General features: G+C 32.1%; 1 protein-coding gene across 2 annotated transcripts; it reads left to right on the forward strand.

The window, feature by feature from the left end:
- The first annotated feature begins 1101 nt into the window (after window positions 1–1101).
- On the forward strand, window positions 1102–24488 carry LOC110024464 (protein translocase subunit SECA1, chloroplastic). 2 transcript variants are annotated; one of them, XM_020724438.1, is made up of 21 exons: window positions 1102–1698; window positions 7202–7274; window positions 7713–7919; window positions 8501–8604; window positions 8743–8922; window positions 9311–9529; window positions 10207–10320; window positions 10693–10806; window positions 11366–11533; window positions 12053–12228; window positions 16313–16379; window positions 16461–16607; window positions 17709–17804; window positions 17887–17955; window positions 20886–20987; window positions 21460–21711; window positions 21817–21884; window positions 22236–22353; window positions 23117–23356; window positions 23703–23862; window positions 24017–24488. In XM_020724438.1, exons 1-20 carry the CDS (start codon window positions 1327–1329, stop codon window positions 23820–23822), a joined length of 3006 nt encoding a protein of 1001 aa, XP_020580097.1. In that variant the 5' UTR covers window positions 1102–1326; the 3' UTR covers window positions 23823–23862; window positions 24017–24488. The 2 variants fall into 2 exon arrangements, 1 of the variants encoding a protein (XP_020580097.1); XR_002294001.1 differs by lacking the exons at window positions 22236–22353; window positions 23117–23356; window positions 23703–23862; window positions 24017–24488 and having other exon boundaries at window positions 21460–21543; window positions 21606–21711.
- The last annotated feature ends 2301 nt before the right edge of the window (window positions 24489–26789 follow it).

Raw genomic sequence — 26789 nt, forward strand, 5'->3', positions numbered from 1 at the left:
CGCTAAGACAATAATCTATTACTCAACCGCCGCGAAATTTCCAAATTTCCAGCACACATCAAGGTTCATTATATTATTACCATAAACTTGGTACAATGCATTTGGTATAATGCATCAAATCTTAAACACGAGTTAGTGTGAAATTCCGTGCTTATCTGACCTCCATATTGGCCAAATTACATAAGATCAAACACAATCATATTCTTTATTGGCTTTGAAATACATATTTTACATTATGATTTGTACTTGAATAAGTAATAATGAAAAAGAATCTAAGTTGAAGAATAAAAAATTGTAAAATCTTATGCTCATAAAGTAATTTTCTTGATTAGAATTAACTTGCAAAGGGAAATTTACATACACACAACAAAATTCTCATGTATTTACATACTAACTTTCACAGTTTATTTACATTTATCACATCTTGATGTCATAAACAAATGCAAGAAATTATATAGTTCACTTTTAAAAATGTAGTGATGGTGATATTTTTTACGCAATGCTAGATATTTGTGTGGTATGCATGTAAATATGAATGTTTAAGTGTTACATATGTAAATATATAAGAATTATACGGTCTATATGCAAATTCCCCACAAAAAAAATATATGCAATAAAAATAACAAGTGTTTCAAAAACTTTTATGCAATACTACACAAAATGCATATTTGAAAGGATTAAATGTATATATATTTTGAAATGAAAGACTAGTAAGATCATTTAAGAGCTTTGTTGAGTTTAATCACTTATTCATGTTTATTTCTAAAACCCACCTGCATAATTTCCGATTTTTGCAGGTGGCTTTATGAAAAATTGGTTTCATTGCAATTTTCAAACCTCATTTATCCTAGAAAAGCTTACGTAAGATGTACTCAGCGCTGTGTACGTCAGATAGGTTACATAGAAGATATTGATGTTTATATCAGCGTTATATCCCTTATAATCTCTTTATAATCTATCTATAATATAATTATAACTTACAAATATACGAAAATAGAAGCGTGAAACTTACTAATTATATATAAGTTATAAAAAATTATAGCGAGTATGATGCGGATATAAATCTAATAACCTCTCTGTGAGCTGCCTGAGGTACAGAGGGCTGCTTCCTTTTTAAGTAGCCAATTTTTTCTCCACTTATCCACACTTCTACCTCGTTCACTTCCGTTCTTTTCCTCCACACATGGTTTTGGCTCGAAGAAGTGCCGCCGCGAGCTTAAATTGCCCATCAAAATCAAAATTTTAAACTTACCATACTCATCACATCTCTTCCATTTCATCTTCCACAGCTCCCAATTCCTAATTTCCATCAGTCTCCCAGAACGGATGGCCTCATCCTCACTTCCCACTCCGCTATCCAAACTCACTCCAGCTTCGTCCCATAAGACCCTTTTATCTCCAAGATTCTTTCCCGTTAAACCCGAACTTTGCACTTCATATATTGCCCGGAAACCTCGGGGCATCACCAGATTAGGCAGAGCAACCCCGGTTTCGGCATCTCTGGCTGGTCTTCTTGGGGGCATCTTCAAGGGAACGGACACGGGTGAAGCGACGAGGAAGCGGTTCTCGGATTCAGTTGGTTTGATCAATGGACTGGAGCCGGAGATGATGAGGCTCTCGGATTCGGAGTTGCGGGAGAAGACTTCGGCTCTCAGGGAACGTGCACAGAATGGGGAATCGATTGATTTGATTTTGCCTGTAAGTGTGTTACTGGTAATTTTGTCTGAAAGCTGAGTTGAAGTGTTTGATGGAAGTAGATTACAGCAATTTTTTCTGACACAAACTTTAAGAAATGCGGGACGAGCTTGAAGGATCTTGAGCTTATGTAATGGTTGGCTCTCTTCATCAAGCAAATGAGCCAAAAATTGAAGATTAGTGAATAGGGAAATTTACATGCATAGCACACAGTTCTTATATATTTACTATCGAACACCTAAAACTTCATATTTACATTTATAAAACTTTTGTGTAATAAACCTATGCATGAAAAATGTGTATTTGACATTTGAAAAGTAGGTGATAGTGATATTTTTAATGTGATATTAAAGATTTGAATGCTATGCATGTAAATTTCAAATGAATAATAAGTTTTTATTCATAATAAAAAGAAAAAAAAACACAAATTTAATTGGATGATGGTCAAAATATTTTTTTTTTTGTGGATCCAATTAAACATTGGAATTGAGACCATTAATATTTACTTGGGAAAACAATTAAATATCATTGAAAGCTATTTCAGTTAAGCTCGCTTTCAAAACTCAACTCCAATTACTTTCAAATACTTATGTTAATGTATGAATTTGGAGAATATGAGGCGAGGAGTCTAAGAATTCATGGAACATTTTCTTTATTTTCTTTCACAAATTCAAATTTTGCTTGATGATGTTGTTGGCGCCACACTAAATAAGGATGTAAATCAAGTTTATCATCGATAAGTAGTAATGGTTTAGATTCATTCAAAATGTTTAATTGATACTGCTGTCATGTACCATTACGTGAAACACCTAAATTGTAGTGTTATGTGGCTGATATATGCTCTGCAATTTGCTTTCTTTATTCATTTGATGATTGAAGGATGATTTACAAGCTTGATAGTAGGACCACTGCATAGACCTAGCCTAGAGGATGCCAGACATTAAAGACCTTAATGAATTTGGTGAAGAGAAAAATAACAGGGCTTTGTTTTGTATAGGTATGTTGATTCTTTTTGGGTCTGCCATGTTGTATGAAATAAAATAATTGTTTTAATATAAAATCAAGATTTATTCCACAGGTTAATGCAAATGCTCATGAAGTCATCAAAAAGTTGCTTGCGTGAAATGAAGTTTCTCTAAGCACATTTTACATATAAACCAATATCTATGTGGAAAAATAACCAGGATGAAAGCTATATCAAACGAAGCATAAAATGAGAGAGATCTCTACTTCATGAATTTGTTGAAGAGAGAAGGCTAAGAGAAAAGAACAATCTTAGAGGAAGAGTTATAATAATATTTAGAAGAGAGAGAAAGTCAGCCAGTGGCAAATTGATTCAGCCTTCTAATTTATTTATTTATTAGAGGAAGGATTTTATCCTTATTGCGGGGGGACCTCATTAGAAAATAAAAATTGCATGAAAGTACTTGTAAAATTTTTCTTTATGTGTTATGATCCCAAAGGATCATATTGATACACATCCATTGAGGCGAGGATGAAGAGAATTTAGCTAGAAGGTGGAGTTTATTTCATTCATTTATGCATGTTGCACTTAAAGAGAAGTATTTATAATTTTATAAGGACCCATGAGACACATTTAAATACCTATTAAACACTATGATACTTATCATATACCCATGACTACTAAGGCCCTTTAATTTAATCTAATAAGCTACCACACTGATTGATCGTTTCACCATGCTAAAAAGAAACCATAAATATAGATTATTCTCATCAAAAGAAGAAAGAAATATAATAAAAAATATTATTGTTGTTGGCATCATGGATTAGCAGTCATGATAAGCCTTATAGAAACTGTAATTAGAAAATGATTGCAGACCTTGTATTGAAGCCATAATACTCTTTATTTCGACTTTGGGCTGGTAATTTTAAAACTCCATTTTTAAGAACTTGTGATGCCATCATTCGAAAGTGTTTTGTTAGGACTTTAGGATTGAAGGGAATCAGGAAGCTCTAGTAGGTCATTTGGTGACCATCTTCTGCGTAATCTTAGGATATATATATGCTTTCCTGGATTGAATAGAATCATGTTGCTCACATTTTAGGCCTGGTGCAACTGGTGTTTGGTTTTTTTGTAAAATTGTATTTTTGATCTTGAGCAAATCTTTATAAGAATTTGTTTTCAGTTTACAGAGAATCACATCATATTTAGCATGCCAAGTCAATCATGTCAGAATTATAATTTACCTGGCCAGCTGGACTGATTTTTATAGTCTCTCAATGGAATGCAAAATTTCACTTTTGCACCAGCCCTTGTATACTTTTTATATTTTTCTTTCCTCTTTAGCTAGAGCAAAATATAAATTTTAGCTACTTATTTATTTTTTATTTAGAAAAGTTGGATATTCTTTATCTTTTTTTTAAAAATTTGCAAATAAGAAATTGATCCAAAGTAAAATGTAAATATTGTTACTTATGGAAACTTATCTTTTTATTATTCTTTCTCTTTTCTTTAATTACTTGCTTATTTTTCTTCCTATTTTACTTACCTTCCTCTATATTGATATTACATCAAGCAGCTTGAAAGCAATATATTCTTGCATCAAGATATATTAGAGTGATTTCTTGTTATCAGAGCCCATGCAATCTAATCTGTAATTTGTAAGATTAAGGTATTTGGTTCATAGGTCTGGTATTGCCTCATCCACTTAACTATTTTTATAATCAAGAAGAACAAATTTAAAAGTGAGTTTCATATTTCTTATTTACTTCATCTCTTCCACCACCACTCAATATCATTGGTTAAATATTATTGTCATCGATCAATTATTTGGCTAATATATTTATTTCATTGTCATTTCAGATTCATTGTCACATTTGCCTCTAGCCATTAGCTTTTTATGATCAATGATCCTGTACAATTTTTATGTTTTGATCTAGTTAGTTTATCATATCTGTTATCATTAATTTATTTATGATTTGTTTTATCCACGTTACCACTAACACATCACCTTTTCTTTGGCTAACACTCCATAGCAAACTGCACGAAAATACCATCTCTATTGTTTTTATAGACTGCCACGTTGGGGCCATTGCATCACATTGCTGATTTGAATCTCCGTGTTTGATTACACTCTTACACTATTCAATATTGTTCACATAAATAATGGCTAACGCCTAATCCATTCAAAATAAAAAACTTCATTCTATTTCCTTTCTTAAACCTCCCCGCTTTGTATCATTTATCTTTTAAATTATATGACCCATTTCTAGAATATCTCAACACAACAACAACATGCTTTTATCCTACTAAGTGGGGTAGGCTACATGAATCATTTTTCTTCATTGCGTTCTATTGAGTGTTATATTTTCATTTAATTCTAATAAATTAAGATCATTATTTATACAATAAGCTCAAGTCTTTTTAGGTATACCTCTTCCTTTCTTAACACAAGTCGAATCTAAAAACATCTAATCTCCTAATCAGATTTTAACCAGATCATCAGATGGTCGATGTTTTATGTGATCAAACCATCTAAGATGTCTTTCTCTAATCTTGTCCGCCACTGGAGCTACACCAACCCAATCATGGATATATTCATTTTATATTTTATCTCGAAGTGTCAAGCCGCTCATCCACCTAAGCATTCTCATCTCATAAACACAACTTTGTTTTATCCTTCTATTTTAAAGGCCAATATTTTGGCCATAGAGCATTGCATGTCTCACCACCATCTTATAAAACTTTCCTTTAAGTCTAAGCGGTATTTTTCAATCACACAATAGGCCCGATGCATTCCTCCACTTCAACCAAGCAACTTGAATTCTACAAATAACATTCTAAAGTATCTCAATAAATTCTTTAAAAATATAAATTAAATTTGAATTCCTTAATTAAAATTTTAACTGTAAGCTCCAAAAATTCACTTTGGCTTTTCTAACCGAGTTTTGTTGTTCTGTGTTAAATTTTTAAATAACTGATTAAATTTGATATAAGAAAAAAACCTAAAGATTTTGCTTTCATTTTGCGAGAACATTAAGATATGGTTTTAGGTTTCCCATAGTGCTTTTTGGTAGCAAAATCACATGATTAGAGTACACAAGCCACATTTCTATTGACGTGAGATTTGTTGAGTGATCATAGAGATACCATTGATATGACATTGCTCTGTGTGTTTAAATTAATCATCAAATCTTCATCATTAGTAATTTATTGTTGAGGGTGGATGGATTATTGCTCTTTAGTTAAGATGCTAGATTTCATTTAGATATTTTAAATTTATAATATTTTTATTTAAAATTTTTAATATAAATAGTCTCAATGTAATCTTTTAATTAGAGTTTCTAAGATTGGAATCCCCACCAAATTTTGCTATTATAGCACCATCTTTAACTAAATGAAAATATGATATGATGAATTAAGTGAAAATTTCTTGCAGGCTTGTTTGGCTTTATTTTTCTTTCCTTCTTTTTTTTTTCTTTGAGAACTTAAAACTCATGTAATCGATAATTCAACAGTTATGCTTGAAGAATCATTGTTTGAATTCATTTTCAATTGTTTTTTTTCAACATGCCTCGAGTTTTTCACAACTCGACTGTGTACCCCACACCAATAACTTATTGATGATTATCCGGGGAACCTCGTTAATAATGTTTATCTTAAAATTATTGATATTGCTTTTGTCTTAGCTAGGTCAGATTCTAAGTGGGATCTATTACTTGGAAACACAATTATACAAGTTTCTATAGTTTATAAATCACTATTTTATTCCTTGTGAAGCTCAAGTTGCCAGGAAAATAATTAAAACGAAATTTTATATGATTTGGGATTTTAAATGAAATAAAAATTTCTAGGATAGAGCTCCATAGGATTTTTTCAGTAAATAATTATTTTTGGAAACATTTAGCTAATCTGTAAAAGATATTAATGAACACCATAGTGAAAAATAGCTTTCTCTTGGATTGTATGGTTATGAATCAAAATTCTAGCTGTATGGTATTATGGTAAATTAACAAAATGAGTATCAACATGCTAAAATTGTCAAATCTGTCTCTGAAATAGTTTCATAAGCCTTTCTATAAAGTTAGCTGGTGCAGTTACGAATTTGGAAAGCCCTTAATCATAATATTTTAAAACTTTTTTCGTTTGCCTACCTTAAGTGCTAAAGCTATATGAATTCATCTGCTTCTTCACCATCCAAAATTCTCTTCTTAAAAAGTGTCGTTTATCTCATCTATTACTCTGAATGTGATTTTCTGTTGATAAAACTTCACATCAAATTGGGATTGCCATGTTATCTCTTTGACTTTTATTTTTGGATTAGTTAAAATATTCTGGTTCGGTACTCTTGGTTAATTACTTTGCAGCAAAGTTTCTTTTGAACCTTTTAAGGTTGCTAGTGGATGTACTTGTAGATTCCTGTTGCTTGATTGGATATTATTGCCTCAAAGTTACTCTAATGTGTGATTTGGATGCTAATGAAATGAATTCTAAGTTGCAGCTCATAATTTTTGGCTCTTGATGAAGACTGTCTTTTACTGGCAGGAAGCTTTTGCTGTGGTAAGGGAAGCATCAAAAAGGGTTTTAGGTCTTCGTCCTTTTGATGTACAGTTGATAGGTATGTTTTAGTTGATCGATCTGACGTTTTTAATCAATTTAGTACTTATGAAGATTTGTGTGCCAATACACATATTTTCCCCAACGATGTATATCTTTCAGTAGAGTTCCGCTGCATTTCTGCTATGAGTAATGCCAAAATAGTCCTCTGACCATATACATGGGGCCATTTTAGTCCCAGAGTTTGTGAAAGTGCTAAATTAGTCCTCAAACTCTTTTAATAGATACTAAAATAGCCTTGACTAGGAACTATTTCAACCCATATTAAATGACTAGAGACTAAATTGCCATTTTTATGTACTCTGGTACTAAAATGACCCTTGCAAATGGTTAGGGGACCATTTTGACACTTTTTTCTTTTTGCTATGCTATTTGTTTTGTTTGCTTTACGACCACAATTTATGTGAGAGAATGTCTTGATGCATTACTTCCAATGCAGGCGGCATGGTTCTTCATAAGGGAGAGATAGCAGAAATGAAGACAGGAGAAGGAAAAACACTTGTGGCTGTTTTACCAGCTTATCTAAATGCGTTGACCGGGAAAGGTGTTCATGTAGTTACCGTAAATGATTACCTTGCTAGACGCGACTGTGAATGGGTGGGCCAAGTTCCTCGATTTTTGGGACTGCAGGTTGGCCTAATTCAACGTATGTTGTTGTAGTTGTGCAAGTTTTGTTTTATCTTACAACTTCAATATTTTTTGTGAAAATGGTGTTGTTTGGGAAGATTTACATTCATACCATTCAATTCTTATGTATTTACATATTTAACATCTAAACTTCAACTTTTACATGTATATATATATGAGCCAGCCTCTTTTTTGAAAGGGCGGCGGTAGGGCAAAGTAATATTTTAGGAGAGCCAAACTAATATTTCAGAAGGGGCAAAATAAAAAATTGCCTTCCCATATAAAATAAAATTATTAATTTGAGAGGGGGTAATTGCCTCCTTTGGACTCTACGTGGGTCCGTCCCTATATGCCACTTTACAAATGCATGAATAGGTTTATTTCACTTTTAAAAAATTAAAATAGTGGTATTTGTGATGTGATATGAAAGATTTTAGTGGTATAAATGTTAAAAATAAGGTTTAGGTGTTAGATATGTAAATACATAAGAATTAGATGGTATGGATGTAAATGCCACCTTTTTTTTTTTTCAAGCAATTTGCTTCTTTCCTTTTTCTCTCATTTCTTATCTGGATAATTTAATGTTGCATTGTCTTGCAGAAAATATGTCAAGCGAGCAAAGAAGGGAAAACTACTTGTGTGACATAACATATGTTACAAACAGTGAACTTGGATTTGATTATCTGAGAGACAATCTAGCTATGGAAAGTATTCTTTCAGAATCCGTTGAACTTCATGGCAGCTTTCTTAGTAGTATTTGCTCTTATATTTTCTAATGGAGCTGATTGCTTGAGCTTCCCCTAATAATGTTTCAGTTTTTTTTTTTATTTTTGAATTTTCAGTCTGTTGATGACCTAGTCCTTAGAGGATTTAATTACTGTGTGATTGATGAAGTTGATTCGATCCTTATTGATGAAGCTAGAACACCGCTCATCATCTCAGGTCCAGCAGAGAAACCTAGTGATAGTTACTACAAAGCAGCGAAGATTGCTTCGGCTTTTGAGAGAGATATACATTACACTGTATGCGGAAAATCGTGAGATTTGATTTGATAATTTATTTCTTCTAAATATTTTAAAAGGATTTTTATAGAGAAATGCGTTAAAATAGTTCTCTAACTCTTTGTAGTCATTTAAGTCCTAATGTCTATAAAAGTTCTAATTTAGTCCCTAGTCTCTTTTAGTATAGAGGATTATTTCAGGCCCAATTTAAGGAGTCTAGAGACTAATTTGAAACTTTTATAGACTCTGGGATCAAGGGTCTATTTTGGCACTTGATTTTTATAATTTTTTGTAGAAGCAAATTGTATATATCATAATTAGCTTAACTTGTATTTCAGCAAGGCATAATGTATAATTTGATAAATAAATGCTTTACTTAGCTCTCTTTTACTGAATGGATTCATTTCAGGTCGATGAAAAGCAGAAAACTGTTTTGCTTACAGAGCAAGGTTACGAGGATGCAGAAGAAATTTTGGATGTAAAAGATCTGTATGATCCTCGGGAACAATGGGCTTCATATGTTTTAAATGCTATCAAAGCAAAGGAGCTCTTCCTTAGGGATGTAAACTACATCGTTCGTGGAAAGGAAGTTCTGATTGTGGATGAGTTTACTGGTCGAGTTATGCAAGTATGCACTCCAGCCCATAGGAAGCTGTGTAAATGTTGATTATCCTTTCACATATTAAGAGAAAAATAGATTTTGAATTCAGAGTTATTTTTACCTGTCAGATAAATATAATTTTAGATATGTTAGATCTTGAGTTCTGATTTGTGTACTTTCATATAATTTCATTTGCCAGTTATGGGTTCTTCAGGTTTTAAATTATTTCATTCAAATCTAAAAGTATGTTGCAAGAGGGCCGCCAAACATATTTCTTTCTTGACAACTTCCTCCCTTCCCTCCTTCGACTAATTGTAAAATGATGGGTCTGTTTGGGAAGTTCTCTCTCCATTTGCCTTTCATACATATATTCGGCTATTGCTTTATTGTTATTTTCAAAATTTTTATGGTAGGGGCTGCTTTGAGAACCAGATCTGCCAAAGTATATTAGTTGTAAGAAATCTATTGTTTCATTTTCTCAAAAAAAAAAAAAAAAAAAGAAAAAAGATTCTCATAACAACTTTTCAGTTATATTGACAAAAGCTGCAGCAGCCCCAAATGGATCATGTATTATTAAGAATGTTCACGATTCAGTTATATTTTTCTAGTTTTTTTGACATTTTTGTAGTTTGTATTCTCTAGTGTTAAAAGTATACTTAGTTTCAAGTGATTTATTTATTTTTCATTTGTTTCTAATTTTACAGGGCAGAAGATGGAGTGATGGACTTCATCAGGCGGTTGAAGCAAAAGAAGGCTTGCCAATTCAGAACGAAACTATTACTCTTGCCTCTATCAGCTACCAAAATTTCTTTCTACAGGTGTCATGGTCTTCACCTCTGTTTTTTCTGGTTAACTTTAATTCTACAAATCTATTTCCATTAAAATTGTTAATATGAATACATCCTACCAGCTTTAAATTGTACAATTTTGTTTCCATTAGAAATTGTGGCTACTATTTGCAGCGAGTTGAAATATACTTTTTCCCTAAAGATCATGACAACCTGTTTCTTTCTCCTTTTTTTTTACATTTTTTCGTATAAGTTCAGCTTTTTCTATAATCAATTCAATAGGCAGGTGTTATAATGATTTTATACTCCACCATGAACAATCAATCTGTTAAATTTCGTAGCAAATTTTTTCCTGCTTATCTTTATTACCCGCAAAAGTCATATTTTCTTGTCAAATCACAGTTTCCAAAGCTTTGCGGCATGACAGGCACTGCAGCAACTGAGAGTGCAGAATTTGAGAGCATTTACAAGCTGAAAGTTTCAATTGTCCCAACAAACAAACCCATGATAAGAAAGGTATCGAGCCTTTTAATCTTTCAACTTAATTTGAAATATGTGATAACCCGACGTATGCGGCAAATTCTCTTATTTGCTAAGCAATATGTGATTTTCTGGAAAAAGTGACTGTGTTGATAGATTTCTCTTAGAACTTACTAGGGATCAAATTTTTTTTTTTTGTTTTTATTTTGTTTTTTCTTTTGTTTTCAAAAATGTGTTTGTTTACAGTTTTTTTTCAGATTTTTTTTGTTTCTAAAAATAAATTAACATGCTTTTGAAAGCACTCAAAGCAACTTTTAGGTTTATGAGTGTTTTTAAAAATAATCATACTTTAATCAAATAGCCAAATAGATTTTGCTTCAAATTAACTCATTAACAAAATAATATAAAAACAAAAAATAGAAAATAATGATCCCTAACAGCCCTAAGATTTTATAAAAGGGCAAGTTATCTATTGTCTATTGAAGGGTAAGTTATCTTCTAAATTCAACAATTATAACAAGACAAATCAGAAAAAGGGATTAGAAGTCTCAACCCTCTTTTTCCTTGCTTAAATTTTTTTTGGTTTGCTTTGTAGGATGAGTCTGATGTAGTTTTTAGGGCTACGACCGGTAAATGGCGTGCTGTTGTCGTGGAGATATCACGAATGCATAAGACTGGCCGTCCTGTGCTTGTTGGTACAACTAGTGTTGAGCAGAGTGATGCTTTGTCAGAACAGTTGGATGAAACCGAAATTCCTCATGAGGTGAGTTTATCTCCTGGTTCATGTGATGTGTGGAAAAGAGATAATTTGGCAAGAACAATAAATTTTGATTGGCTTCCATCTTTGCATTTATTCTTTTCAGTTGATTTTACAGCCAAGAGATCTTAATAACCATCTTTGACTTCAATGTATATTTGCTCTCCATGTGATGTTCAAAAGTCGTAACTACCTCATAAGCTTTGTAACTACCTTATGCTATAAGATCTCAAATGGTGAAGTATATAGTGTTTGGAGAAGGGCGGAAATGGTTTTTAGCAATTGCAATGCTTTCAGCGGACAATACTTTGTTATTATTTTGTGATTAGATTAGACTTTTTTGCTTTTAGGATCACTGTATAGAAATAACTATATTCTTGAAAGAAATGGCGTTGCAATGTCTCTAGTGTCTTTGTAATAAAATAAAAATAAAATGATGAAGAGAAGAAAACAGCAGTACTTACTTTTTATAAAAAATACCTTCCATTTCATTGCGTTCATAAAACTACCCCTTTATTTGTGAAGCTTCTTAATGCAAAGCCCGAGAATGTGGAAAGGGAAGCAGAAATAGTAGCACAGAGTGGCCGTCTTGGGGCAGTCACAATTGCAACTAATATGGCAGGCCGTGGAACAGATATAATCCTAGGAGGAAATCCGGAATTCATGGCAAGGTTAAAGCTCCGAGAACTTTTGATGCCTAGGTAAGACAATCTCTTAAAAGATAAGAACTATTTGGGGAATTTACTTACATACCGCAGAATTCTTCTCTATTCACATATCTAACATATAAATCTTCATATTTACTTACATAACACAAGAATCTTTAACATCATATACAATACCACCATCACTATCTTCGAACGATTGAATTACACTTTTTCATGCATAGTTTTATGACACCAAGATATTATAAGCATAAATATTAAACTATGGTTGTTAGCTATCTAAATACATAAAAATTATGAGTTATGTATGTAAGTTTCCCTAACTTTTATCAAAACTTCATATTCTGCTTTAAGGTCGGGGGTTTCAGTGGAATGTCTCATTGCACTCTTCCGAATTATATTTTAACTTGGTCACAGGTCATTTGCAACTTCTCTAAAAGTTTTTTGGGATTTTGGAGTTTTACTTTTGAGAAAAGCTACCATATTATCCAATGTTGTTCTTGCCTTTTACCTTGTCTAGAGCGTAACTACCAACTAGCTTTATATTGGATGCTTTTCACTTAGTCTCCTTGCATGAACTTTTCATAAGAAGGCATAGGAACCACTTTGTCGGATATGTTATTTATGAAGAAAAGTATCAAAACAATACATCGGCTATTTGCATCATTTTAATTCCAAAGTATATGAAAATGTCTATTTATTCCATAAACTCTTTAATATGAGAATATAGCGACTATTTCAACCGCAACTTAAAAATTCCAAATAGTAAGTTGACACTTTTATAGACCCTTGGACTAAAATGACGCCATATAACAGTCAGAGGAATATTTTGGCACTTTACTTGTTACTTATGCAAGAGTTAAATAAGCAAAAATTTTCACATTATGGACGGATGCGAGTAAAAAAGTTAGTATATGAAACTAATATTAGGATATGAATTTGTAATATAGGTACTCTCACAGGTAAATTAATAAAATTAGTAGATATTATGGTTCATATGAAGAGAAATATTTTATGCATTCAAGAATCTAAATGAGTTGGAGAAAAGACTTAGGAGATTCACAACTTTGATTTTAAAATTTAGGATTTAGAAATGAGTCGTACTAGAAATAATGTATTTGTAATTATAGATAAGAGTTCGAAAGATAATATTGAAAAATTAATTGAATTGGAGATAGAATTATAGACCTAAAGATTGTTCTTGATACTATGATTTTTAATGTTATAAGTGCTTATGCTCGTCAAGTAAGTTTAGATATATGTTCAAAGGTAAAATTTTGGAATGACTTAGAAGAATTAATAAAAATGATATCTCTTGAAAAAAAAAATTTATTGGTGGAGATTTAAATGGACATGTTGGCAGAATGGTAGAAGATTTAGAAATATTCGTAGTGGTTATGATTTATGAGTGATTAATAAAGAAGATAAACTCATATTGGATCTTGCATTATTATGATTTTGTTATTGCTAAAACTTTATTTAGGAAGACGAGCATATTATGACTTATAAGAATAGTTCTAATAAAACAAATTGATTATTTTCTTATGAGAAAAAGAGATCTTCAAGAATGAAAAGATTGTAAGGTCATTCCAAATGAAAATTTAAACACTCAATGATTATTAACTTTGAATTTTAAGATAAAGTGTTGAAAGATAAAAATTACAATGAAATTTTTCCATAGAATAGATGAGGACAATTAAAATAAACAAATAAAAATATTATTTGAGCAAACTTCAAGATTTTAAGATTTGGGATGTTCATGAAGAAGCTAATTCTATATGGGTTAAAATAACAAGCACTATTAAACAAGCGATAAAAGATGTGCTTGGAGATTCAAAAGAAAAAAAAAATAATAAATAAAATAATTGATGGTGGAATAATAATGTGCAACAAAAATAAAATATAAGAAGTTTTGCTACAAAAAATTGTTTAAATGTAAAAACTTAGAGAATTAGGAAAAATATAAGGTATGTAGGGAGTCGAAGAAAACTATTTGTGATGCTAAGTATTTTGTTTGCAGTGATCTTTATAATAGATTATATACTAAACAGGGTGAAAAATATATGTATAAATTAACCAAACAAAGAGAAAAGAAAAGTATAAATTTAATTCAAGTAGAGTGTGTTAAAGATGAAAATCAAAAAGTATTTTTTTTAGATGAAGATGTTCAACATAAGTGGGTGACATATTTTGATAAAATTTTAAATAAAGTTTTTGAAAGTACAATCGACTTTAGTAATTTTAATATCGTTAATGATAATAATAATTTTTTTTTATTTTTATCGTTCTATTAGTAAAAAAAAGTTAATGAGATTTTAAAGAAAATCAAGGGTGGAAAATTAGTAAGACTGATGGTATCCCAATAGAATTGTGGAGATATTTGTGAGGTCTGAGAATTTTTTGGTTTACTAAATTTTTAATATTATTTTAAAACTAAAAAGATGTCCGAGGAGTGGAGGAAGAGTATTTTGGTCCTCATTATTAAGAAAAAAAATAGGGGATGCACAAGAGTGTGCAAATTATAGAGGAATTAAGTTAATGTGTCATATATTAAAATTATGAAAGAGAGTAATTGAACATAAATTAAGACGTGTCAAAAAAATTTCTCATAATCATTTTGGATTTGTGTCGGACTAGTCTATCATGCAAGCTATACATTTGTTGAGAGGTTTGATGGAGAAGTACATAGAGAGTAAAGAGGATCTACATATGATCTTTATTGATTTTGAAAAAAAACTTATGATAAGATTCCAAGAGAAGTTCTTTGGAGGGTTTTAGGAAAGAAACGTGTTGATATGACTTATATTTAAGTCATTAAAGATATGTATACTTGAGCTGTTACATGTATTCGAATAGAAGAATAATTAATCAAGTATTTTTTTATTTCAGTTGGATTACATCAGGGATTGACTTCAAGCCCATATCTTTTTGCTTTAGTTATGCATGCTTTTACTGGACATTTACACAAGGTGTACTTCGGTGTATGCTTTTCACTGATGACATCCTCTTGTGGATAAGGCTAGAGAAAGAGTTCAAGAAAAACTTAAATTATGAAGATCTAGTTTAAAGCATAAAGCCCTTCGTTTGAGTATATCTAAAATTGAATACATGGAATGTAATTTTAGTAGTAATAGATCTAGTAGCAGAGTTGCAACAATGAGCGGTCAAATCATGAACAGAAGTGAACATTTTAGATATCTCGGGTCTATTGTTCAAAGTGATTGTGCTATAGATGGGAATGTTGTTAGTAGAATTCAAGTTGGATGGTTGAAGTGGAGGAATGCATTGAGCCTATTGTGTGATAGAAAGTATTCTCAGACTTAAAGGAAAATATTATAAGATGGTGATGAGACTTGCAAAAGAGAAGCATAAAATTAATTTAAGCATTGCTGAGATGAGAATGCTTAGGTGGGTGAGTGGCTTTACACTTAAGGACAAAATGTGAAACAAATATATCTGTGAAAGGGTTGGTGTAGCTCCAGTAGCAGACAAGATTAGAGAGAGTCGCCTTAGTTGGTTAGGTGACTTGGTCATATTAAACGTCAACCATCTGATGATCCGATTAGAAGAGTAGATGTTTTAGATTCTACTTATGTTAAGAAAAGTAGAGGTAGACCTAAAAGTAGAGGTAGACCTAGTAGAGGTAGACCTAAAAAAACCTGGACATATTGCATAAAGAAGGATCTTAATTTATTAGAATTAAAGGATAATATGACACTCAGGGTCTATTTGGGCAGCTTGTCCGTTTCAGGATAAGCAGCTTATCCTGAAACATGGCCCGCGGGTCAACCGCGGGGGTCGATCTGTGGCCTGATTTTAGTGTAAAAAACTCAAGCGCGACAGACAGTGTTTTCAAAAACGCGCAAACCAAACGGTTGGGCGGCTTTTTAAAAGAAGCCGCCGCACTAAGCTGCCCCAAACGGGTCCTCAATTGGACACAATGGAGAAAAGAGATGAGGCTTGTTGTTGTTGTTGTATCTGTTACTTATGCATATGATAAATTATTTCTAGCCTATAGAGGTAAATTCTAGACAAAAATGCTTTCTACTGTTCTAGTTCTCGATGGTGATGGTTGTTCTTTTGCTATTATTGTTGTTCTTATTCAATGGTTTGCCTGCAGAGTCGTCAAGCCTGTTGAAGGAGTTTTTGTTTCTGTGAAGAAACTTCCACCCAGAAAGACATGGAAGGTGTACCAATAATATTTTTAACATCCATATTGAGAGTATGATTGCCGTATGCCTTCTTAGATCCCTTCATGGCATTTACAGGTTAAGGAAAGTCTATTCCCATGTGAACTTTCCAATGCCACATTATCAGTTACTAAGGATGCAGTGGAGTTCGCCGTTAAAACATGGGGCCTAAGATCTTTAACTGAACTTGAAGCAGAAGAGAGACTCTCTTATTCATGTGAAAAGGTTGGAATGCTAATTTGATGTTATTTTTTTAAGGGACATTTACATACATAGCACACAAATCTTTTTTATTTACATATCTCACAACTAAACTTTCATATTTACACACATTCTACTCAAATCTTTAATATCACATAAAAAATAGCATTGTTGCCACTTTTTAAAAGTGAAATATACCTTCTCATGCATAGGTTTAAATCACCAAAGTGTTATGTATGTAAATATGTAAGTTTAGGTGTCAGATATGTAAATATATAAGAATTGTGCGCTACTTATTTAAATTTCCCCTTATTTAATCAAAGGGAAAGTCTGACTAATTCAAATTGGAAAACTGGAAAAGTTCTACATATTTTCCATCTTTAATGTTGAAGAGCCTATCCCCTGCTAACGTTTGCTTTCTTTTTTCATTTTAAGCATTTAGCGATGGTTATATTATTTGAAAAAACATTTAGTTCTACCTATGTGATTATAGTAGATAGTTCCTATACTATTTACTGGAGCCATCCTTGATTATTTGGCATCCAAAAGAAGAAGGATAAAGACAGAAGTTAAATCTTGATTAAAATGGAAAAAAAAAACAATTGACTGATAAACTTCAACTCCAACTCAACTTCAACTTCAGTTTTCATTCCCTTTTCCATTTCAAGTGTCTTCCTTGTGAACATTCTGTATTTGCTAGGGGTTGTTTGGGATTATTTTTTATTTTATTTTATATTTTTTTGTTTTTATTCTATTTTGTTTATGTTTTGGTTTGAAATAAAATATATTTAACTATTTGATTAAGGTGTTGTTATTTTGAAAAACACTCGAAGCACTTAAAAGTTGCATTGAGTTTTTTAAAATATGTTGATTTGTTTTTAGAAACAAAAAATAAAAATATGTAAAAAAACACAAACATGTTTTAAAAAGTCAAAGAAAGAACAAATACAAAAATAAAAACAAAATGGATCCCAAACAAGCACTAAAATTTTATTATTTTCATAAATTTTCTCTTAACTGGCGGAATTGGATGATAAATCCTGTCTATGCTTTGTTGTTGAATGCTACATAATTCATGGAAAGAAATGCTAGTTGGTGATATACTTAATGCAAAGTACATTGCAGGGCCCTATGAAAGATGAAGTCATAGCCAAGCTGAGGAATGCATTCTTGAAAATAGCAGAAGAATATAGGGTCTACACTGAAGATGAAAAAAGGAAGGTTGTCGTCATATTCTCATAGAGCATAGTTTGTTTTCACTAAGATTCGATAATCACTTTTGTAATTATCTTATGCATTATAGGTCATACAATCTGGAGGACTTCATGTGGTCGGAACAGAAAGGCATGAATCCCGACGAATTGATAATCAGGTTAATTTTGTAATATTTGAGATTGGGTTATCTCTTCCTATCTTCTTGTATTTTTAACATGATTTTGTAATATTTGAGATCTGATCATGTATGGATCTTAAATGAGTGAATTGGTCCGAGATTTGTGTCTCGGGCTGGCTTGAGATCAGTTGACTGGTACCTGTCTAAACTCACCAAAGTCAAATACAAAATTAATTATTTTCTTGAAAATATATATTTTTTGATGTGTTAGTTTTTTTATGACATAATAGTGGTGCTATTTTGGTAACACTGACACTATTGAGTAGTATTTATTTGATTTAAACATATATAATTTTTGTTTCAACTATTGACTTCTATTATGCGTACATGTTGATATGTGAATTCAGATAGCGTGTTACAATATTTGACACAAAAATTATGCTTTCATGTAAATTTCGAAGTATGATATGCCATTCTGGGCTCAGATATTAGGTTGTGAGAATATAAACAAATACATCAATTCTTAATTCGAAGTCTTTCACAATGAACTCAAATCCATAAAATGACCAAAATCCTATGTGGATATTACTTAACTAATATGACACATTATAATTGTTATTACATTAATGAGGTCAAAATCATAGGATATAACAATTTAGTATATGGATGTCAAATTGTCATGAATTGTCATCATTAACATCAGCAACCACCTTATCCAAATTATTTATGATTGGATTTATGAATTCTTATTTCTTATTTGTTCTTGGTTAATGATACATAAAATGCACTCCACATTGCCATGTTTTTTTTTTTTTTCATTTTTTGCACCACTTCTTTCAATTCTATATTTGATATGTTCCTCTTCCTTCCCATGATTTCACCTTTGTTAATCTGCCTGCCTTGTCTCGTCGGCTCCCGTGGCACAACGGTTAGGCACATCACACTTGTCTAGGGTGGAAGTCTCTTACTTGCCCTTAGGGGGTGAAATCTTCCTCTAACCATGCACATTCAAACATTCATATATAAGTTATTTCATTCTCTATAACATACATTATTTTGAGACATCTTTTTGCTTCTACTAACATGCATATTTACTCTGATATGCAACTAGTCATCATACATAACTCTCATATTATGCATATATCTTATATCATGCATATCATTTTTCATTGTGCTTATAATGTTTATCTATCATACCATGCCTATCTTGCAGATTATGTATATCATACATATCATGCATCAAATGCATATCTTTCATGCATATCTACTTGACTAACAAGATGAAGGATCTAACTAAACTAGAACATCCATGGAGTCAAACGTACATTTTGAAATAAATATGATTATTGAAATTTAGAAATATTATTATTCACCTCAATTATCATACTGAATTCTTGATCTTCGGTAACTAACTGAACATTGCGATAACTTTATCTTAATCTTAATAACTTATAAAACATAATATTAAACTTTAAGATTCAAGTATAAAATTATTTTACCTAAAATTTACAAGCCATCCTATGAGTCTACGACGATTTTCTATGCGCTCGCATGCAGAGGTAAACAACCTAGAATATGTAAATATCTTAGGATTTTATGAATGTTCGGCTCAAAGTAATTTAACCCAAAAAAGTAATTTTCTTATCTCAAGTAAGCTTCTCGACACATGTTCATCCTTTTGAAGCTGCCAAATATTCTTCCTTCTTCATATCTTCTCAATCTCCTATTTCCCTTCGTTGATATTGTGTTAACACCTCTATGAAAACTCGTAAACCACTTCCAACACAAATTTGTCGCCTCCTACGGCAACCAAAAACGAACAATACACGAAAAACAAGACAAATTCAAAATAAAAGTAGGAGAAATGAAATGAAAGGCTCAAATATCATTAAAATCAGTTTCGTACCTTAAGATCTCTCCCTCGGAGTCAAAATCATGAGTTGCAACTCCCCAGCACGCTGCTCGCCTCTTTCAGTTCGCTGCTGCTACAGTGGTCCGAGTAGAGGTCTTGTGGGAACTCGCAGGATCTCGTTTGCCGAGCAAAAATAAGAAAGGGAGGGAGGAACGTGAGGCTTAACCGAGTGCGGGAAGAGGGAAATTGGAAGGGGAGAAATTTCAAAGGCTCTGGATGGACCCCTCAACACATAAATCGAATAATAAGTTGGTTGGGTACAACAAACGAGATTAGGGAGGGGTTAATTAAGATTTAATTAATTTAATTAAATTTATAACTTTTGATTTTTATATCTTTCAATGTATTCATAATTTTAATATAGTGTTTTATATTGAGTTGATCGATTTGACAGAGAAAATTTTATAAAATTAACTCTGTTGAAATCTAAATGGTGCGAAAATTAAGGTACATATTAAGTAGCCAAAAAAAATTATCTGATTTTTTAAATAAGTTATACAAAAGCTATGATTTGGTAAACAAATAATCAACTTTATCCTTTATTATTCCCCCAAATTAACAACAAAAATTTCTACTATTATATTAATTTTCTTATTCTCTTAATTATTAAATTATTTTTAAAATGATAAAAAAGGTTAATAGATCCATCCCAACCTAAATGTTGTTCATCATCTCCCTCCAAGGAGATGATAAGACCGAAATCTGAAGCCTTTCCTCTGTTATGATTAGAAGTTAGCAAAAAGATTTAACACAAAATGGAGTCAAAACTTTATGCCACACTCAACAGCGAAAGGCTATCGAGGTCTCATAAGCCTGACCCCAAATAATTGGGATAAGGCTAATGATAATTAGAATATTTCAGATATGATATCAACCTTCTCTCAACATTTATTTTGTTCGTTGAAGCAAAACGCTTCTATTAAGCTAATCGTATTGGATGAAACATACTTTCTTGAATATTTATTTATTTTGAATTACATATAATAGTTACTCGTTAGTTCAAGTTTTCGATATTATAGTTTCGATTGCTTGAACCTGAATTGTCAGTCATAAACAGCTCCGCGGTCGAAGTGGAAGACAAGGGGATCCTGGAAGCTCAAGATTCTTCCTCAGCCTTGAAGATAACATATTTCGAATTTTTGGCGGTGACCGAATACAGGTTTTTGCTAATGTTATTTTCTCTTACTGTTGTTTTATTAAAATATAACAACTGATTTGAAAACTTAACAATTATATTGGAGTAAAGTGCCAAAATAGTCTCGTCTATTTGCATGGGGTTATTTTTGTCTCGGAATCTATAACAATGCAAGCCCCTAAGTTCTTTTAATATGAGTTAAAATAGCTTCCAAGGAGAAATATTTTAGACTCATTTAAAGGATATAGAGACTAAATTGATACTTTATATACCCTGGGACTAAATTGGGCCCCTACAAAGTTAGTGGATCATTTTGACACTTTTCTCAATTATATAGTTTTGGACATCCATGTATGCTTATTAGAATCTTTTGGAAGTTAAATCCATCAGATATATTTTGTCTAGTCTTACATTTAAACACCTGAGGTCAATTCATTTCATTCTCCTTATTCCAAAGGACAGCTTACTGCAGCTCTATGCAACACACTAAATGTAGGGTTTAATGAGAGCTTTCAGAGTCGAAGACCTTCCAATCGAATCACAAATGCTGACAAAGGCTTTAGATGAAGCTCAAAGAAAGGTTGAGAACTATTTCTTTGATATAAGGAAGCAATTATTTGAATATGATGAGGTCTTGAACAGCCAAAGGGATCGCATCTACACGGAAAGAAGACGAGCTTTGGAATCTGACAACCTCCAATCCCTCATTATAGAATATGCTGAACTTACTATGGATGACATCTTAGAGGTAATCTGATTGCGCTCAGGAGTTGATATAAAGTTGTTCTAATTTATGGACATCGGCACTATTGCATGCATAGCTATATCCATCCTCATTCTTAAATGTTGGTAGGCAAATATTGGCCCTGATACTCCGAAGGAAAGCTGGGAACTTGATAAACTCATTGCCAAACTTCAACAGTAAGAGATTATTTTGTGAAATAGTTTATAGATTTCTTATGAGAAAAGTATCAAAATGGCCTCCCGTAAAAAATGGTATCCTGACTCTTTACGGGAGGCCATTTTAGTCCCAGAATTTATAAAATGCCAATTTAGTCCCCAGAGAGGGCTAAAATAGTTTCTCCGGGGGCTATTTCACCCAATACTAAAGGAGTTTGAGGACTAATTTGACAGTTTTATAGATTTTGGGGCTGAAACGACCTTGTAAATAGTTTGCGGACTATTTTGAGACTTCACTCTATTTTTATTGAGGTTATACTGTTTGACTTAGTTATTACTCTAAGCCAACTCTTCTACGCCTATGAATGCTAGATACTGCTATCTGCTTAACGATTTGACCCCAGAATTACTTAAAGATAAAAGTTCAAGCTATGAGGCATTGCGGGAATATCTTCGTTTTCGAGGACGTGAAGCCTACTTCCAGAAAACTGTATGTCAGATTGTCACATGTCTGCTCTAATATGGAATGTGTAATGCTGCTCTATATGTTTGCTACTAATCGTTGATCTTTGTAGCGTTAGATCTTTAGAACTGGTAATCATCACTGGTGTGGAGAAATTCAGTTCTAGTAGTGCAGCTTAACCTTGTAATCTGTCTTTTGAATCTATAGTTGCTACAATAAGAAAAAAATTACTATTAATTTTTGTGAAATAAAATATTTGAACATATACAAGTTGTTCGGACAATACTTAGGTATTTCCCTCGAATATAATGTATTTTACGCGGCTATCTCATTTCTTAATGAAATTTATTTCTAGTGAAGTACCTTGTCTTGTAGTCGAGTGAAATATATTAAAAGAAAAGTGTCAAAATAGTCCACTGTTTACAGTGGGTCCTATTAGTCCCAGAGTCTATAGCGCCAATTTAGTCTCCAAACTATTTTAATATCGGCTGAAATAGTCCCCACAGATGATTATTTATATTTTTCAGCTCCAATTTAAAGAGTTTGGGGACTTATTTTACATTTTTGTAGGCTCTGGGATTAAAATACCCAAATGCAAACAATCAGAGGACTATTTTACACTTTACATAATATATTAAATTCGAGCATGTGAAAAACGAGGGACACATATCTGGTACTGGGAGTTTTACATAATTTGATAATTTTATAATTTTAAATACGAGTCTCCTGAGAGAGTGTATAGCAATAATGTTATCATCTACTGCAAAATGAAATTGAAGTCCAATTTCAGGAAATGGTAGAAAAGCAAGCACCTGGTCTGATGAAGGAAGCTGAGAGGTTCCTAGTCTTGAGCAACATTGATAGGCTATGGAAAGAACATCTCCAAGCTATCAAGTTTGTCCAGCAGGCTGTCGGACTCAGGGGCTACGCACAGCGAGATCCCCTCATTGAATACAAGCTTGAAGGCTACAATCTCTTTGTCGATATGATGGCCCAAATCCGCCGAAACATCATCTATTCAATTTACCAGGTCACTTCTTCCACAGAGGTGTCTTGTTCATTGTTTAGGCTTCAAACTTTCATTTAATCTCTCTTTTTCAGAGCTTTACATACATATCATGTATGTATTCACATGTCTCACACCTAAACTTTCATATTTACACATATAACACTCAAATCTTTAATATCACGTCAAAAATAACATTTTTATCATTTTTTTAAAGTGAAATATGTCTTTTCATGCATAGGTTTAAAACACCGATGTCTCATATATGTAAATATTAAAGTTCAGGTGTGAGATATGCAAATACATATGAATTATGTGCTACGCGTGTAAATCTCCGTTATTCTTATGCGGTACTGCTTCACTCGTGCAGTTCCAGCCGCTAATGGTAAAGAATAATGAGCAACAGAGCCAGAAATCACGAAATAAGGATTCTAAAGGAAGAAAAAAAGATAATGATGCAAACACAATTGAAGCGGCACAAGCTGCTTAAATCTTTTTGCTTGAGGCTTCAGGAAAACCGGGTTTGTTCAGTGAGTTTTCTTCCTCCCATTAGTAGAGTGATCCTAAATGGTTTTTGTAGTGGATAAATGGTCGATAAGCTGATGATACAAAGCGTTCAAAATGATATCAAGATTGTAATTTATGCATTTGACATGTTTTAAAAGGAAATTTTTGTCTTTACAGGCTTTACTGGGCACTGTATAATCTATTACTCTTATGTGAAAGGATATGTTTGCAGAGGTTCCACAGTAAGGTTTCTTCATGTAACCTGATGTTATTGAAGTTAAGGCAGAGTTGTAAAAAAAATTTGCAGAACCTCATCTCCGGTGACATGGTGTAAATTGTTTATTTTATCATATTATGTATGATTTGTTAAGTTGTAGAGCTCAATTTATTTTGTATGAGGAAAACACCCTACACAAACTCAGTCATTGGTCCACCTTTGTTGTAAGGTCATTTTAGGGGTTGGAAGGGTTGTGGGGAGGCCTCCCTTGGGGGTTTGGGGACTCAACTCGTGAAAGTTGTACATCGTTTGTGCTTGTTTCATTAAGGAGACTTAATAGTTTTTATTGTATTTCATCCTGTCTTATGTTTTTGTTTATATAGAGAGGCATCATCTTAAATTTTTATTTGATGAAATAGTGATAGTTGAAGTGGTGGCAATAGGTCATAGTTATCAATTGGGTGTACTTGTATAAAATTTTTGTATTTTTGTGATCTAATTTTCTTTTTTCTCCTCCATTGTTTTGCTGTGTTTTATTAGATTTCAATTGGGCGAACTTATATAGAACTTGTAGTCATTTTATCTATTGGCTTGCGCCATTGTTGGAAGAGGTCGTCTTTTGGCATTTTTAGATGATTTGATTATGTTATAGTGTGGAATGAGATTTGGAGCCCCAGAGCAAGAGATCTTGAGCGCCTGGGTTCTCAAGCACCCAGATTCGGGCGCTCCTGCACCCAACTACAGGCACTTCTGTGCCCAAGTTCGGGCTCTTCTGCTCTCATGTCTCAGTGTACTCATGCGTTCCAGACCTTTCTTATCCAAGAGATCGGCTTTGCTGCGCTAGATGAGGTTGGCTCTCGATTTCGATTTAATATGTCATTTTTGGCAACGAAACATTATCATTCCAGTGAGCAAGTTCCCGGTGAAAGATAGAAGTGTTAGAGAGGAGTTCACATGAGTTTCTCTTGTCAGTTTGAGATGAAGAATTTGGAGCAACGCGTTGTAAGTTTCTTTAATTGTCGATAGAAATTCTGAGTGTGTTATCTTTTAAACTTTTTGAATTCATGTTGAAAATTTCTGAGCAGTGTGACTCTGTAGTGATTTTTTTCATTTTAAATTCTTGTGTGTTTTTCTGAACTGTCTTTATTATACTTATGTTTATATTGTTTGTTTCATTTTCTCGAATATGTACGATTTTATTCTGTTCGGTGGTTTAGATTTAAATTGAATTTGAACCTTCATAAAGTATAAAGGGGGCCCAACAACTTAGAGGTAATTAGCGATTATTTTTATATTTTGTTTTATATCAAATAATGCTTCATATGTTTAATCAGAATATATTTGTGCTTTTAAAACATTCGAAACATCTAAATATTATTTTGAGTATTCTTAAAATGCAAATTGATTTGTTTTCAAAAATAAAAGTTAAAAACTCATAAATAATGATAACATCATTGGATCACTTTGTTTTTATTTTTATTGTTTATTTTTTATTTTTGTTTTGTTTATATTTTAATTGGAACATATTTGGTTATGACCATTATTTCTAAAAATATTTTGAAAATATTTTTTTATTTTTTAAAGTATTTTAAGAAACAACTTAATTTGCTTGAAAAAAATAAAAAAAAATATATGTTTTAAAAAATAAAAGTAGAAATAAAAAAATTGAATTAGAAAATAAAAATGATGCCAAATGAACCCCTGTAGAAATAAAAAAATGGAATTAGAAAATAAAAATGATGCCAAATGAACCCCTATTAAATAAACATGTTTTAAAAAAAAATAATAAAGACAAACAAAATTGCAGAGGCCTCTGAATGTTTTTTTATTTTATTTAATTTATTTAATTTTTAAAAATGATGCCAAAATGTCTCCTGGCAGTTTGCCCTCTATTCCTTTCAAAAAGCAATCTCAGGGCAGAATATTTAGGCTGTGGGAGTTAATTTCAGGGAAACTTATATACATACAACACAATTCTTATTTATTTACATATCTACCACATTAAATTTGACATTTACACATATAACACTATCATGTCATAATCTATGCATGAAAAATTATATTACACTTTTTAAAAAGTTAATAATGATGATATTTTCTATGTAATTTTACAGTTCCGAGCGTTGTAAATGTAAATATGAAAATTTAGGTGTTAGAAATGTAAATACATGAGAATTTTGTGGTACCTATGTAAATGCCCCTTGGTTCAAATGGTTTGTTCGAAATACATAAGAATTGTGTGGTATGTATAAAATTATAAATATCATTCCACACCCAATTCACCGCCTCTTATGGTGCATTTAAGCTAATAATTGTTCTCAAATGTTTGGTGCTTGTAATAATCTTTTTAGGCTTAACATCCTCTAAGCTATCCCTCTTAAGTGATTCACCCACATTTTTTATGGATTAAATATTGGATAAAGAAAATGTCGTATGAGCATCGAGGTGAGATTGTTATGTTTGAGGGGTTTGGTACTTTTTTCCCATGGTTTTTTGTCATCTCGAGAATATTGGTATCTGTCGACTATGACTGACCTCATAACCAAGAATCCCCCTTATGTGTCATAGTGTTGACGGTTCATAGTTTCAAAGAGGTCTGAAATATCATCATCAGTAACCATGAGTTACTTCATTTTAAGATTAAGCTGAGAATATGATTGACTTCTTATTCTTGTTATATATATATATATATATATATATATATATATTGAGAGGGGGGGGTGCGCTCCGGGG

This window comes from Phalaenopsis equestris, unplaced genomic scaffold (genome assembly GCF_001263595.1).
Source record: "Phalaenopsis equestris unplaced genomic scaffold, ASM126359v1 Scaffold000002, whole genome shotgun sequence".
NCBI classification, from domain to species: domain Eukaryota; kingdom Viridiplantae; phylum Streptophyta; class Magnoliopsida; order Asparagales; family Orchidaceae; genus Phalaenopsis; species Phalaenopsis equestris.